Source organism: Sycon ciliatum, chromosome 7, assembly GCF_964019385.1.
Source record: "Sycon ciliatum chromosome 7, ocSycCili1.1, whole genome shotgun sequence".
Classification (NCBI taxonomy): domain Eukaryota; kingdom Metazoa; phylum Porifera; class Calcarea; order Leucosolenida; family Sycettidae; genus Sycon; species Sycon ciliatum.
The window spans coordinates 34,219,969-34,236,307 of NC_088649.1; the positions used below are offsets into that span (position 1 = coordinate 34,219,969).

Below are 16,339 nucleotides of genomic sequence, written 5' to 3' on the forward strand. Positions count from 1 at the left end.
ATGTCACCGGCCGCAAATTTCACAGTGTTATTGTGCTAGGGGACTTAACACTTATGTGCTCCAAGCAACAGCCAACAACCACCATTACAAACACCTGTCCAATCTGTGTGAGGAGTTCCACTTCCGCAATGTCGTGACTTCACCAACGCGACTTGCCAAGACATGTCTGGATCTAATACTCGTTTATGCTGCCGCACCACATGTTAAGACAACTGTAGTATCTGTAGACGGTGTGAGCGACCATGATCTCGTTCTGACTAACTTCTCCTGCAAAGCCACGCCGCAAGCTAGCTCCCGCCTCAAAATCATGCGCAAACTGCTCCCACGTGCAATTGATCCTGCTGCACTGTGTGATGATATCGAAAGCACTCTGCAGCCTCTCCCCAAGTCAGCTGATGTCAATGCACACGTCACCCAGCTTTCAGACTGTATTACTCGAGTTTTAGACAAACATTCACCAATCTGCCCTGTGGTCTCACCAGCTTTCAGTAAGCCGAAACCTCAGCCATGGGTGACACCTCAGTTGAAACATCTCCTCCAGCAACGAATCCACCTACATAGAAAGGTACGCACTCACCTGTCAGACCAACAGCTTCTCCAGAGGTATCGCGCAATACAGCGAGAAGGCACTCTCCTCAACAGGCTGCTGAAGTCACAGTATAACATCGGAGAGTTCAAAATTCGTCACCATAACCCACGAGGCCAATGGGCCATTATCAATAGCTTGTGTATTAGAACAGCAGTGAGGGCTGCACCAGCAGCCACACTAGCTGATCTGATGACGACCTTCGCCGAGATCGTCCATGATCCTGCCAGACCAGTCGAGCTGCCCCTACCCGTTGCAGACCCCAATGGCGCTACCCTTTTGGAGTTTGATACCGCCAGCTTGAATCTCTGGCATCCAACAAGGCCACCAGCTCCGATGATATTCCCTCCTGCATCCTGAAATCCTGCAGAGATGCAGTCTCCTATCCCCTAACTGTTATTGTCAACCAGTCCCTTCGCTCTGGCATCTTGCCTGCTGCCTACAAATTTGCCCATGTCTGCCCTGTTTACAAATCTGGTGATAAGACCTCAGCCACCAACTACAGACCAATCTCACTGTTGCTTATCGCTGCCAAGATCCTAGAGAAGGTTGTCCAGAAGCAAGTCACTTCGTATTTCACCTAGAATCCAGACCTATCGGCCATACCAGCTGAACAATTTGCGTACCACTCACATCACAGCTGTGAGGATGCCCTGACACTTTGCATAGACAGGTGGAACAGAGCGCTTGACAATGGTGACCAGTATGGAGTAGTCTTTGCGAATATGAGCAAGGCATTCGACCGTCTGCAGCACACCAGTCTACTGGATGAGCTAGCCACTATTGGCTTAAGTGGCACTGTCCCCAAGTGGTTCTCAGGCTATCTCACGAATCGCAGCCTGCAGGTTATTGTCAATGGTGAGAAGGGTAACACCAAACCCTGTACAAGAGGAGTCCCCTAGGGGTCTGTTCTTGGGCCATTTATTTTCTGCATCTACATTCGCCGCGTTTCCGAAATATTTCACCAGTGTGTCGTGCAGCTGCACGCTGACGATGTTGCGTTATACGCAATACCTCGATGAGAAAGGCCTTCTGCTCAACCACACTAAGATGCAGTTCATGTTGATACGGCGCCCTGCCCTGCCTGCACTGAGCCCAGCCCTGTACCTGACCTGAAAAGGTATTGTCATTGTCTCTACTGTGAAATACCTCGGTACACTAATCGATGAGCATCTAACGTTCCGCCCACAAGTCGAAAAGGTGTGCTCAGCGGTCTTCGCTAAACTAGCCTGTTTTGCTCATGGCCGTCGCAATGTATCAGCTACAGCTCAGAGAAATTTCTCAATTGACAGTCTACTCTAGAATATGCAAGTAATGCGTATGTGCATTGCTTGAAAACTACCCTATATAACAGGCTTGTAACGGTCAGCCATATTGCGATAAAGAAGGCATTAGGTTTAGATAGAATGACCACCACTGAATTAGTTCTACAACGGTGTCATCTGTATTAGTTTGAGCAAAGAGTTAATTTGAAACTAGAATTATATTTTGATCTATCGCTGCTTGTCATCCATTGCTAGCCCCTCCTTCAATCACTGTTTCTCCTGCGTTCAGCTGGCCCGCACAAAAATGCTCGTACTCGTGGCCAGGACACAGCTGCCTTAGTATTACCTACTGCACATATTGGGTATGGACTGCGCTCAGATTCTTTTCTGGCGGCAGGTCGGTGGAACCCTCGTCTTCCAGACTGTCGTGAGGCACAATCTGCTAGTACTTTTGCTCACCTCACAAAGATTCACGTAGGGTTCCCTGTAACAAAGCCATGCCTGTTGGGATTCCCCTAGTCAAATAATAAATACTACTGCTACTACTGTAAAGGAAAAGGACATATGGATACGAGTTAAGAGTAACTCTCCATCACTGTAACCAGATACTATTATACAGTCAGAAAGTGCAACAACTAGGCACAAAACTGACAGAGTACTGAGACATTCACAGTCATAGTCCAGTAACAATCGACATTCTTTGTTCCGTTGGGACTGTAGCTTGTGCTCGTTTTCGTTGCACTTGTCTTCCCCTCTTTGGTATAACCAGAACCTTGAACCTTCCAAGTGTTATAATAAACCAGCAGTAGTACCCATGACCCATGATGCTACATAATCCAGATACAGAACCAACAAAGCCACACTTAAAAATAATGGAGTTGAGATTGGGTTCAATCATGTCGTGACCTGGTTCAAACTATTACTGATTTATTACCATTGGGAACTATTGCATGGACAGCATCTTGATGCTACAATCTGTAAGATTCTCTACAACACACAGCTCTAGCTGTGTGCTCTGTGCACAGAAGTCCACTCCAAGTCAAACACTCATTGCAAACATATCCAGAATAATTACTTCCAATAACTCAGTCTCACTTCCCAACTTGTCCCGACTGGGCACAGAACAATAACTAATTCAAAAGGCAAACAAAAACAACTCTATCACGCCAGGATAAGGAAATATGATAAACGGGGGGCTGGTTCAATTCAATTGTAGCGATATGTGTACCTGAAGTAGCTGAGTACAACATATGTATAGCATTCTAGCAGCTACCTGTTGTTGTTGTTGTTGTTGTTGTTGTTGTTGTTGACTTTTATTTTACTTCACCAATTGCACAGGCATGATTGCCTTCTTACCGGCCCATAGGTCCGGTTCTCACAGAAAGATGAAGGAAATTGTATGAGGAAATGTATAGAGATAAAGACATGCAAGCGGTATAATATTATTGTCAAAATGTTTGTTATACCATTGTGTGTATGCTGACACTCAATTTGTGTGAATTTTTTTAAATTGTGATAACAAATAATATGTGGTGGAAGCATTTCATGAAAATAGATGTGTGAACATTGGCAGACTTTGTTGGATGGGCACAATTGTTAGCAGTCCAGAGAACATGAGGTACAGCGAAGGGTGTTTGACTGTTGGCATAGAGTTTACAAGTTAAGTACGTCAATATCAGATAGGCGATGAAACGACTCAAAAACGGAAAGGCTTGTGGGCCGGACAAAGTCCCTGGAGGATTACTGAAGTATGGAACATCACAGCTATCCATCGTAGCGGCAGACATCATCAACCAAAGCGTAGCAGAGGGTGCCGGCATGTCATCGTTCATCGGACTTGGCACACTGATTCCTTTACAAAAACCAAAAAAAACCTAGAGGATCCGTGACTAGCCTGCGTCCCATTGTCCTCCTGAACACCATCCGAAAAGGTTTCTCCCTTGTAGTGCTCTGCCGAATCGCAAAGGACGTTGCTCGTTATGTTGGTCCAACTCAATCTGGCTTCAGACAAGGCCGAAGTACAACAGATGTGGTATGGACACAGCGCTGGATTGCGGCCAAGGCGACTCGATACAACTGGGAATGCCACATGCTGGGGATTGATATGTCCCGTGCGTTCGACATGATTGATCGCACCAAACTGTTAGACGTCATGGCATTAGTGACTGGCCCCGATGAAGTGCGCATGATCCAGCACCTACTGTTCCACACACAAATATCAGTGAAAGTAGGAAAGGCAACTGCCAATCCGTTTCTCAGCACCCCCCAGGGAGATGGCCTGAGCCCTGTTCTTTTTATTTGTTTCCTGGAGGCAGCACTGAGCCAAGTGAGAGAAAACCTTCCCGAACGCCATTTCGCCGACCGTCACATACCTGGAGAAACAGGTTACGCCGATGATGTGACGTTGTACTCAACCAGTGAGGAGTGGCTGAAGTGAAGCCTCCCCATCATTAGCGCAGAACTCGGGGATTAGTCCTTAACAGTAAATGAGACCAAGACCGAATTCTTGCATCTGACATCAACTTCAGACTCCTGGCGGTCCAGCAGGCAGCTAGGGTCCCTCATTGGCGACAGTGAGGACTTGGAGCGGAGGAAAGACCGAAGGTGTGACAGCAAGTTTGTCAGCATGGCAGAACACCTCAGGCTGTGTGTCATCTGTTACCTGATGCGCACATCATACATGCGCGTAGCCAAAGAATTCCAACAAAAGTAGCATAGGGTCAAATACAACGTAAATTCAAACATAAGCAATCGCTTCGTGACAAATCAGACTTACTTTTCTGAACAGGTTCTGAAGTTAGAACATCCGATCACCACAGTAAGGAAGAAGTAATTGGTGAGGACCATGTGTGTTTGGAAAGTTACACAGGAATGTTGGAGCAGAAATTGTTCGAAAGGAAAAGCAGAAAAGGCAATGTAACATAACACGATCGGTTAGAAATATGCATACTAATTGCAACAGTGTGGCAGGGTACTGACCAGGGCAGCAAAGAATAGTGGTGATTGATTAGAAAAGAGACTGCCAAAATATCATTAGTACCAAACCTTAGAAGGATATGTATGCCAGATGCATACATCACTAAATGACATCCTTTAACCCATGATATTTATTTATTTGTGCCTTTTCAGATAGAAATATTTACGATACTTCTCCAGACGTTTTGTTGTTCCGAAAAACATCGTCAGTGGATAGAAAATATTTCTTACTGACTTGTCAGTTTGAGCACTCTGGCAAGGTACGTTCGGGCCTGGTTTAAATCTGGCTTTGGAAATATATAGCTATGAATAGGATGAAGGCCACAGACATTAAGCAACTACGTTACTTGTTTGACATGTATTACTGTGTATTTTATAACAAAAATATTATTGAAAACGATTTTCTCGTTCCTATTATCAGTGGGAAAAACGGAACTAAGGATACAACCAAAGAAACTGAAGTTAAGTACTGTAAATAGAAAGGTGTTAGAAATAACATCAAGATACAGGTGCAATAAAACCACTAGAGGAAACGCAAAAAAGTTGCATGATGTCTGCGGCCTTCATCCTATTCATAGCTATATTAAAATTATTATCTCCACTTAGGTTATTTGGAAATATATATTTTTCATTGCTACCAGGTTTGGCCTCATTTCCTCTGTGCTGCGCTGACGAGTCCACAAAGGACGAAACAGTTTTGTCCGCAGCTTGAGTATCTTTATTTATCATATATACCAGTCTTTTGTCTAGAAAGAATACTTTTTTTCAATAGGTAGTGTTGTACACTCCAACTGTGTTGGTTTCAGGATTATACTTTCTATTTCAAGTGTACATAATTGGTGACTGATGGACTACTTCTGGCTGGACTAACTCTTCTGTAATCAATGCTGCCAGTGAATCATTCATCAGATCCTCCCCCAGTTAGCCACACGCACTAGTAGCAAGTATTACCTTCACTGGGGGCTGGGGTGAATGCAGTTGGATTCCGGGACGGATACCTTGATGCCATCAATCCCTTTTCTGCACCTTTTCCTCGCCAAATTACTGAAATGTGGTGAGCCCATAAGTGGGTTAGTCCACCCAGAGTTTGGGGATTCAATGGGGTTTTGGCCATTGACGAATTGAGTTATCTATCCCAGATTCCTGTTGTATCTTTCACCCCTCTCCGGGGGAGACCCACGTGACCAGTCATGTCAGTGATTAAGCACAAAGTCGAAAGTAGTAAATGATGTAAGTATTAACTGGTTTGAGGGAAAGACACAAACTGGGAAATGTAAGTATGCACTTACTTTCACAAGTGAACTCTAGGTCCGCCGTACCACAGGTACATAGGTGAGATGTGAAACTGGGCTTGCAGCTTCTAACAGCATTGTGCAAGACAGAACCAACTTCTGGTTGCGCTGAACATAAACAGCCAATTGAAAAAAAGAAAGTAAGTATATCGTGGAATGAAAGGAGAGTTTATGATAAAATGTAGAGAACCTATAGCAAACAAAACATCAGGTAACCAGAAATGAGATAAAATCCTAACCAGAAAGCGCACTTGCAAACATCAACATGACTAAGTACGACCGGCTGTAGGGACTGGGCGTGGTGGTTTGTGGACGTTATTGTGAGAGAGTGCGTCCTTCTGGTACCGGCGGTGCGGACAGTTGCGCTGGACGTATCCCACCTCATTGCAGTTGAAGCACAACACACTGGACTGGCGAAGTTCCGGAGCAGCAGCGGCAACAGCTCCCGCTGCACTGGCACGCTTGCGGCAGGGGTCGTCCGTAGATCTCAGAGCACGGACTTTGGCGACGCACTTAGTGACATTCAGGTCTGACTCCGTACTCGCCATGTGCACCTGACGTCCATAATCCAAGGACAGGCCATTCAACAATTGCTCGAGCAACACCATATCCTTGTCATGGGCACATGTGTGACCGGACAGCACCAATAAGCGCTTCAGGTCGGTGACGTACGCATCCACAGGCTCATCGTCCCGGAGCATCCGCGCTTTAAATTGTCGGAACGCATCCTCCGGGGTCATGGTGATAGCAGTCTCCAGGGCCTTCTTTACTGCTTATTGACTGGCCTTGTCAGTATCAGACAACTGCTCATACAGGTGGAAGGCATCAACATCCAAAAACAATGGCAACGATGCCATGCGGTCGGTTTCAGTCGACAATTTCTGTAGTCGGCACAGAACCAAAAACTTCCTCCAAAACAACTGGAAGTCCTCGCCTTTTCCTTTAAACGCTCTCAAGTAACCATCCATGTTGATGGATGCCATGGTTACACTGCCACTGCACTGGTGTAGCTCAAACCAACACCACAAACACTAAAAAATACTAAAATTCACTCGACTGCCTCCTGCACTGGTTCCACACGAGCACTCGACCGGTCCTGATGCTCTGTTCGATCGGGTTTCGGTACCACTTGTTACTGAATTGTTACTACTACAAGTACCTTAATTAACCACCCCTGCATCCAACCCTTGGCATGCTACAATGTGGGTGAGAGAATACATACAGTAGATTCAGTATAAAAATTGGAAAGACAATCATCGAAAGAAGGAAAAAGGCAGCTGCATCAGCATGCAGCTGCGCATCAAAATCAAATGTAAAGATGGCGACCATGAACGACTGCGACGTGGATAAACTGCAAAACAAACTAGTGCAGTGACACTGACTCGACTGAGTAAAGAAGCGGAGAAGACGAAAACGGCAAGGAAAGCGGATCGCTACGATCGCTCAAATGCACTAGCCTAGAGCATGCATAGCACATGCAGTGAAATGGTCACGTGATAAGTGCTTACACAAATCATACGTCATAATGCAGTAGACAAAAAAAAGAAAACAAAGCTGAGCGCGAGCAAACAAGTCTGCAGAGCGGGAAAAATATAAACACATTGAAGGAAGGATTTGTTTGAGAACAAAATGCACAGGCAGACAAAGAAGAAACAGTTTGAAGCTAGAATCAATGTCCGTGTTTCTTAGAATCAATCATGGAGAAAGCTACCTAAGACTAACTACCTCTGTCACGCAAGACCGGACCTAAACACCTACGAAGTAAGAATTGATGTGTTACGAGAAATACGTGTAGTGAAACGAGAGAGCTTGGAAGCTCAGGGCCCTACGCTATGCTTTTTTGCCTTGATGACCTAGACAAAAAAAGGCATAGGGATGTTATAAATTCTTTTAAAAAATCCTTTTTTTTAAGACATAACCTGGGATTCGAACCCGCACTATCGCCCTGCATGCATTCCCCCATACACTTCGCATTCATATCCATTCTTCCAAGTTGCTTCACGTTATTATCTTGCGTTTGTAAGCCCTATTTGAATATTCATTGTTGCCAGCCGTCTTTGATGGCACGGTACGGTAGGGGATAGGTACGGGACAGGTACGATCGAGGGTAATACGACACCGTCTCCCGTACCGTACCGTACCATCAAACACAGCTGGCCACATACAGCTGCCCGCAATATTCAAATAGGGCTTTCAAACGCAAGATAATAACGTGAAGCAACTTGGAAGAATGGGTATGAATGCGAAGTGTATGGGGGAATGCATGTAGGTCGATAGTGTGGGTTCGAATCCCAGGATATGCCTGAAAAAAATAGGAGAATTGAAAAATTTATAACATCCTATGCTTTTTTGCCGTCAGATACGGATAGCGCCAGGCGTGACACAAACAAACAAACACACAAACAAACAAATACCAGATTAAAGCTGTGTGGACCCTGGCTAGCGCCAGACGTTACTGAAGTAACGTCTTCTGCATAGCTACGGGAATAAATATTAGTATGCATTGCATCATGACACAACTTGCCAAGCTGCATGTCATCATCATCATCATCATCATCTGCGTTGCCGAAAAAATAATAAAAGTAAAATTTTAAAAATAATAATAAACGGCATTATGCAGCTGTGTAAGCTGCATGTACGTGATTGTAAATGTACAAACAACATGCAACGTCGTAGTTAGAACAATCCTAACTCATGAATTCCGTGTTGTTGACTCAAGGCAAGCAGTACCTCGTTTACACGCTGACAACGACGAACGAATTGATTAGACTCTGATAATAAATACTAATACTGATATGAAAGAACAACATGTCAGGCGAAATAGCACGTCATAGTACATTTGAGATCAGCGGGAAGAAGATGACGACGTCCACTAATTTAGTATCTGTGCACACGAATCTGCTGTGTGTGTGACTCTGTGTGTCAGCTATGATATCATCTTCTGTGGTTCCATGACTAGCAGGTACGTCTGAACCATCCTGCAAAGTTTGAATGACGTAGGTTGAGCGATCGCTCCGCGAAACATACTTTTTGAAATTCTCTTCATAGTATATCTTCCACCATTGAAATTTCGAATTTCTTCAAAAAAAGGGCCGAGAGGGGTGGCTTGCAACCTCGATATGGCTTGTTCCAGGCATGCTTTGGAGCCATCTTCTGTTGAAGTAGTGGCGTGGATCTGCCCTGCAACTGCTACAACAAAAAAATGATTCGATCTGAGAAAGGGTGAGACCGCGAATCTCGGTTGAATATTGAGTATTTCAAGCCTTTTCACGACGAAGATGGAGTTCTTTTTGGAGATGGACGTCGCGGCAAAGGACATAGTGTCCGACTTCTGGCGTCTGGTGAAGCCAGGGATCATTTGTCCAGTCAGTTCGGCAGCCTAACCGTCGGTAAGCTTGTGTTTGGATCCCGTTCTCCTCGATGTGGTAGATCACAAACAATTTGATATCGCACAAATTGATCTCAGCATCGTGCGTACGGTATTTTATGTTCAGAAAATCCCAAAGTGTCTCTGTGTGGCCGTCCTATGCCACGAGAAACTCCAATCAGGCTCCTATGTCCTCTGCCTTCATGATTGAATGTCCACTTCGTTTGAACAACGAACACAACAATCGAGGATGGTTTTGCAATGAAAAATACAGCTATTGGAGCTGAAAAAAAGAAAGAAAAAACGTGCTCAGGATGAGACTTGAGTACACGCATACTCTCCCAGCAGGTGAAACGCAAATTTGTGTGAAAAATGCGTGTCGCCGACTGACCAGTAATTTCGCCTGACGAAACGTAAGTGTCACCTACAGCTACACAACACCGTACAAGTATTATGTATGAATATGCGGCTGTGTGAGTGTGTAATACCGGTAACAATATATTTATTTCAGGATTACCCAACAGCCAAGTCCTATTTTTTATTATTTTTTTATTTCACAGTCCAATGGCAGAAGCCAATGCAAAGGACGGGGCGTTAGCCAGCCATGGCAAGAGAAGAAAAGAATGAAGGAAAGAAGATGATAATCGGAAGAAAATAATGCATCAGCGGGGTGAAATGTATCACTATGTTGACCATGGTGGAGAGCGGAGAGATAAGCTAGCGAAAGAGGCGAGCGAGCCTACAACGTGGCATGACATTTAACATGGTCTATGAACTGTCTAATATTGGATATTGTATCTTGGGAATCTCCTATTTGAATATGTGCAAATGTGTTTGTATGATGTGTCCTGGCAAGCTCACTTATAAGTTATACACGTAGATCATGTCCATGATGCCTTCCCTGTGCACAGTACAGGTCCACCGCACTATTGTTTAAGATTTTACATGTTGGACTCAGTATAAAGCCCATGCACTATAATATCCAGCACCCTATATAGAGTCCATTGGTCCAAAATCCACTATACAGAGTCCAGGAGTCCGCTCAATTTTGATCAGCTCTGTCCATCCACGCAATCCCCTATAAGGAGTACAAGTCCCCTATTCACAGTCCAGGAGTCCATTTTATCTAGTCACGCCGTCCTGTGTGTAGTGCATGCCCGAAAGAGAACTAACATCTTTTCTGTTTTGCTTGTCTCGTGGCAGCGCATTCCTTTCTTCACTTCAGCCATGGCTGCCAGTTATGCTGTGCAGTTGCTGACAATAATCTGTATGGAGGTAACCGAGGAGGAAAAGAAAACGTTCAAAATCAAATCTGGATGCTGCACTTTGGCTCAATGATATCGGCCTGCTCATAAATGCCAGCAAAACACAGGTCTTGTACCACGACGATATAGATTGCCGTGATCACGAGCTCTTATGGATTTCCCTGGCAATGCACTCCGGAACAAAGACTGTTCTGGGTGCGCTCTACCGGCCTGGCTCTTGTGCAGAGACAGACACCAGCCTGATGGACTACCTAGACAACACTTTGGATGATGTCCGCCGTCTTGGCAGCAATGTGATAATTGCAGGGGACTTCAACGTGCATAATTCAGCCTGGCTACAGAGTAGCAAGACTACCCGAGCCGGCGAATGCCTGGAGGAAGTCTGCGCAGCACATCATCTTGTCCAGCATGTCACCCAGCCAACCCGCGGCAACAATACTCTCGATCTTATCATCTCCGATTTCCCACACCCCATATGCACCACAGCCTATGCACCACTTGGACGATCTGATCATGCCGTTATCATTGCCGAGTTTCTCCAACAGCATCCACGACGCGAAGATCCTGCTGTTCGACAGGTTTGGAAATACGCCCTTGCTGACTGGCACCGCCTGAGAGCCTACCTCCGCAACATAGACTGGCCCGCCAAGATCCATGGGTGTGCGGAGCAGTCCTGTCAGCGCGTAACTGATGTCATCATGCATGGAATGAAACAGTTCATACCATCCAAAGAGCTTGTGGTGCACCAATCCAACCCTGTATGGTGGACACCGGACTGTTCTAACGCCAATCATGCCAAGGAGCGGGCATGGAAGCTGTGGCGACGCAATCCCCGCAACGATAACCACAAGGTCCAGTACATCACAACTGTTAACCACGAAGTGGAAGCGTGTCATGCAGCGCGATTAGCACATCAACGTAGAATTCGCAACAAGCTTACTGCAGGTTCCCTCCGGGACAAAGAGTGGTGGTCAACCATCAAGAGCGCAGCAGGCAAGGGACGTTGCTCTGACATCCCCCTGCTGACCAACTCTGCAGGACAAGAGTTCCACTCTTCTCGTGAGAAAGCCGAGTGCTTTGCAGCGCATTTTGCGAACAAGTGTAGCCTTGGCAATAACGACCTCTGTGCTGCTGACCTGCCTGACCTGCAACGACCTGCCTATGCCACGCTAAAGCACATTCACTTCCGCGCAGCAACGGTCAAACGGCACTTGGCGAACTTGGCTGTATCAAAAGCAACTGGACCGGATGGCATCTCTGCTCGTGTGCTCAAGATGTGCCCATCTGAACTTGCAGACCCACTGGCAAAGCTCTTCGCCCTCTGCTTCTTAGCCGGTGTGCAACCTGGGGCATGGAAACTTGCCCATGTAGTCCCAGTTCACAAACGGTCCTCCAGATCTTTGGCATCTAACTACCGGCCAATATCACTGCTAACGATCATGTCGAAAGTCATGGAGGGCATTGTAAACACGCAACTGGTTAACTACCTAGAGAAGCATGAGGTGTTGCCAAACAGCCAGTTTGGATTCCGACGTGGTAGAGGAACCGCAGATATCTTAACGGCTCTCCAACATGAATGGGTCCACACCATAAGTACTGGCGGTTGTGTCCAGGTCCTCGCCGTGGATATTGCCGGTGCGTTTGACCGGGTATCGCACACAGGAGTGCTGTACAAAGCAAAGCAGGCCGGCGTCGACGGACGCCTGCTTGTATGGCTACAGGACTACCTCACCAACCGAAACATCCGCGTTGTGGTTGGAGGCCAGACGTCAAATGCTCAACCCATCCAGGCTGGTGTCCCCCAAGGCAGCATCCTAGGACCCAGCCTCTTCCTTCTATACACCTGTGACATTGAACAATGTTTAACTCCAGGAACGCAGCTGAGCAGCTTTGCAGACGACACCACACTCTACAGCTTAGTACAGCCAACTGACGATCTCCAACAGTCCACCGCCTCCCTCCAAGGGTCCCTCAACAGTCTTGAGGAGTGGGGCCGCAAGTGGCGTATCTGTTTTGAGCCAGCCAAGACACAGCGCATGACTCTACATCGCAAGCACGTTCCCCCCTGCACTCCACCAGTCACCTTTGGAGGTGAAGCGCTCCAGGAGACAGATACCCTGAAGCTGCTGGGAGTCATGCTCGACCCTACTCTCTCCTACAGAGCGCACACTCGCAGTGTTGCACTGCGCGCCTCCCAAAGGCTGGGTTTCCTACGAAAGGCAGCACCCATCCTGGACGACCATGGTCGAGTGACGGTCTACAAGGGATTCGTGCGACCCCTACTTGAATATGCCCCACTGGCCTGGTCGAGCGCAGCCGCAACTAACATGGCCCAGCTGGACAAGGTTCAGCAACGTGCCCTGCATTTCCTGGGACCTGGAACCATCCTCCAAAGTCTTCAGCTTCGTCGGATGGTGGCAGCCCTGTCATACTTGTTCAAGCTGCACTACATTCCAGGGCCTCCCCAGGTAAAGGCCATGCTGCCACCAACCAAGCCCCCTGCCGTAGCTAGCATGTGCACACGGCAAAAACGTCAGACGCACCATGCCTTTCAGCTGAAGTGGACACCCCCTCGCACAGCCCCTGACTACCTCCTGCGATCCTTCCCCTTCTTCGCCATCACACCCTGGAACAACCTGCCTGCGGACCTCCTGCTTCACGAGCCTCATTCAAGACGCCTCCAAACCTTCAAGGTCAACGTATGTAAGGATCTAATCCGAAAGAGATGGCTGTGGTCCACACAGTATCTGTGACGATGATATTGAGATTTGAGACCCATTTAGTATTTACCTCTCTACTACTACTTGCTTGTTATGATTATTGTTCTCTTTCTTCATTTTCCCTTCTGGTTTAGTCATTACACGTATTTATAATTATTATTTGGTGCAATGCTAGCGCCCCTTTCTCGCACCAAATTATTATTTTTGCTACCTGACCATGCACCCCCCCCCCTTTTTTTTTCGATGCCAGGTTGCAACGCTAACGCCGAGACCCCTGGTCGGTCGAGTTGCTCCCTGTACATCGGCACGTCGTCCCTACATCCCCTGTGTCTTGTCTTGTGTTTGTCTCCACATGTCTCTTTGTAGGGCCGTGTTCCCAATAAAAAAATAAAAAATAAAAATAAAAATCCAGCCCCGTGGAGCAACTGTCCAACCACCTCCTTTGTTCCGAGGCACTGATAAGCTGGACGTGACATCCACAGTGAAGCACCTAGGCGTTGTCGTTGATGACACATTGACCTGGATACCTCATGTAGAGCATATTGTAAGAAAGACTGCGCAGACTTTTGGCCAATTGTGGCGGCATGGGCGGTGCCTAACACTGTCGGCACGCCGGTCATGGTACATCAGCATGATAACCAGTCCTTTGTCCTATGCGTCGAATGCATTTTACTCCAGCCTTACAGCCGCACTTCTCAAGAAGCTCACGAAGATCAGTAAATCGGGCATTCGTGCTGTTCTGCGCTTGCCACCTCGAACCCCAACTGCGCCTCTCTTTATCCGCCTTAATATTTCCTCTCTTGTACATCTTTATAAGGAAAAGATGAAAGTTTTGTTCACAGATGCCTCCACTCAAATACAAGCATTCGTTTCTTCGATTTTTTCGTTGAATTTAACAACCAAGATCAGGCTACTCATAATTGTAGGAAGGAAAAGGACATATAGATACGAGTTAAGAGTAACTCTCCATCACTGCAACATGATACTATATACAGTCAGAAAGTGCAATAACTAGGCACAAAACTGACAGAGTACTGAGACATTCGACGTCCTGACACCTAGCTTCAACATATCTCCGTAGCGCTAACCGACAGCCTTCCAACTTGGAAGGTTCAAGGTTAGGGAAAGAGGGGAAGGCAAGCGCAACGAAAACGAGCAAAAGCTACAGTCCCAACGGAACAAAGAATGTCGATTGTTACTGGACAATGACGAGACCAGAACGATACAAAGCGGTCTAACTACAATTCGAAACAGCAAAGCAGCACACCACCCAACTTGGGTGGGTAATAAATATCAAAGATAAGTAAAGAAAGGGGAAGCTTTGCGAAAACGAATTGTACAAGCCGAAAGCCAAACTCCTACAGTACTCCTCATGCATGACATTGTGATGGACTGGTTGACTACAAAACAAGTTGTTTCACACGACGTACGTTTCGCCATATTATGGTTCATGACGGCTCATCAGGTGTGCAATTTGAAACTCGAATGTCAGTTTTGTGCCTAGTTATTGCACTTTCTGACTGTAATAGTATCCAGTTACAGTGATGGAGAGTTACTCTTAACTCGTATCCATATGTCCTTTTCCTTCCTACATTTATTTATGGCTCAACATCCGAGTTTCAAACTCATAATTTCTCATAATTTTTCACAAAACGCGGCATACTTTCTATCAATTCATAAAAATTAATGTATGTCATACCCTAAATACTAGGTTAATAATAAAAATCCTTTAAAATCCCATTAACTCGTTGTTGTCTGGCCATGTCTGCATCTATTATACTCTCTATTGCACTCATATTAGGTTAATCTTCATCATTAGCCATCCATGCAATTTCTTCATCATTTCTAGGAACTGGCCCCTGGCCGGTGAGAAGTCATCCTTGACTGTAAATCTGATGAACTAAAATAAAACAACAACAACAACAACAACTCTCCAAGACTGCACCCAAAACCTACAACAGAGTGTCACCGCAGCTGGAGACTGGCTTCAAAGATGGCACCTGCTGGTTAACACAAAGAAAACAGTCATCCTCCCGTTCTACCACAATAACCGCCCCCCTGAACAGCTACCCCAGATCACCCTCAGGAATAGTCCGCTTACCGTAGCACAAAAACACAAACACCTCGGAATAATCTTTCAGCATGACCTCCGTTGGACGGAGCATGTTGAATACATAGTCAAAAAATCACTCAAGTCTTTCAATATTCTTTTTAGACTAAGGTCTACACTCACCAGTGATTCTTTATCTCACATCTATCAGACATACATACTACCTATATTCTCATATGCGAGCAATGCTCTCACACCGTTGTCCCACACTTCCCTTGACAGGCTAGAACGACTCCAGCGGAAAGCCGCCAGAATATGTCTCCACCTTCCCCTTTACACACACTTAGAACACTCCCACCTTTTGCATCGCATCAAATGGCCAACATTATTTTCACGCTTTAAAGTTAAACATATACTCTTCGCGCATTCTCTGCGCCACAATTATGCCCCACCACATATACTCTCGCTGCATACTGCTAGCAACGTGCAACCTTCGTATAATTTACGTCGCTCTCGTACTTGGCACTTGCCAACTCCGCGGACTGACCGCTGTCTCCATTCTCCCCTGTACAAGGCCCTTCATTACTTTAATTGCTTGCCCACCCAGCTTCGCGAAATCCCTTCTCGTACTCCCTTCAAATCCTAGATATCCCTGCTGTTGCACAACTCTGTATGCTCGTGTAGCGACCACCCCTGCCCGTACACTTAAGTACGCAACTCTGTATGCTCGTGTGGCGACCACCCCTGCCCGTACACTTAAGTAGTCATTAACCCCTAGGCCCTGCCCACCCAATTCTTCCTCACTCCTTCTCCTTTCT

The 16,339-nt window shown here is 46.2% G+C and overlaps 1 protein-coding gene across 1 annotated transcript in view; it reads right to left on the bottom strand.

The window, feature by feature from the left end:
* LOC135820674 (uncharacterized) overlaps positions 1-16,339 on the bottom strand; it is a 159,101-nt gene that overhangs the window by 118,832 nt on the left and 23,930 nt on the right. The window contains exons 4-5 of the mRNA XM_065333689.1: positions 6,117-6,227; positions 4,628-4,642 (exon numbers count right to left, since the gene is read on the bottom strand). Of these exons, the coding sequence (XP_065189761.1) occupies positions 4,628-4,642; positions 6,117-6,227 (126 nt within the window). The remainder of the gene's footprint in view (positions 1-4,627; positions 4,643-6,116; positions 6,228-16,339) is intronic.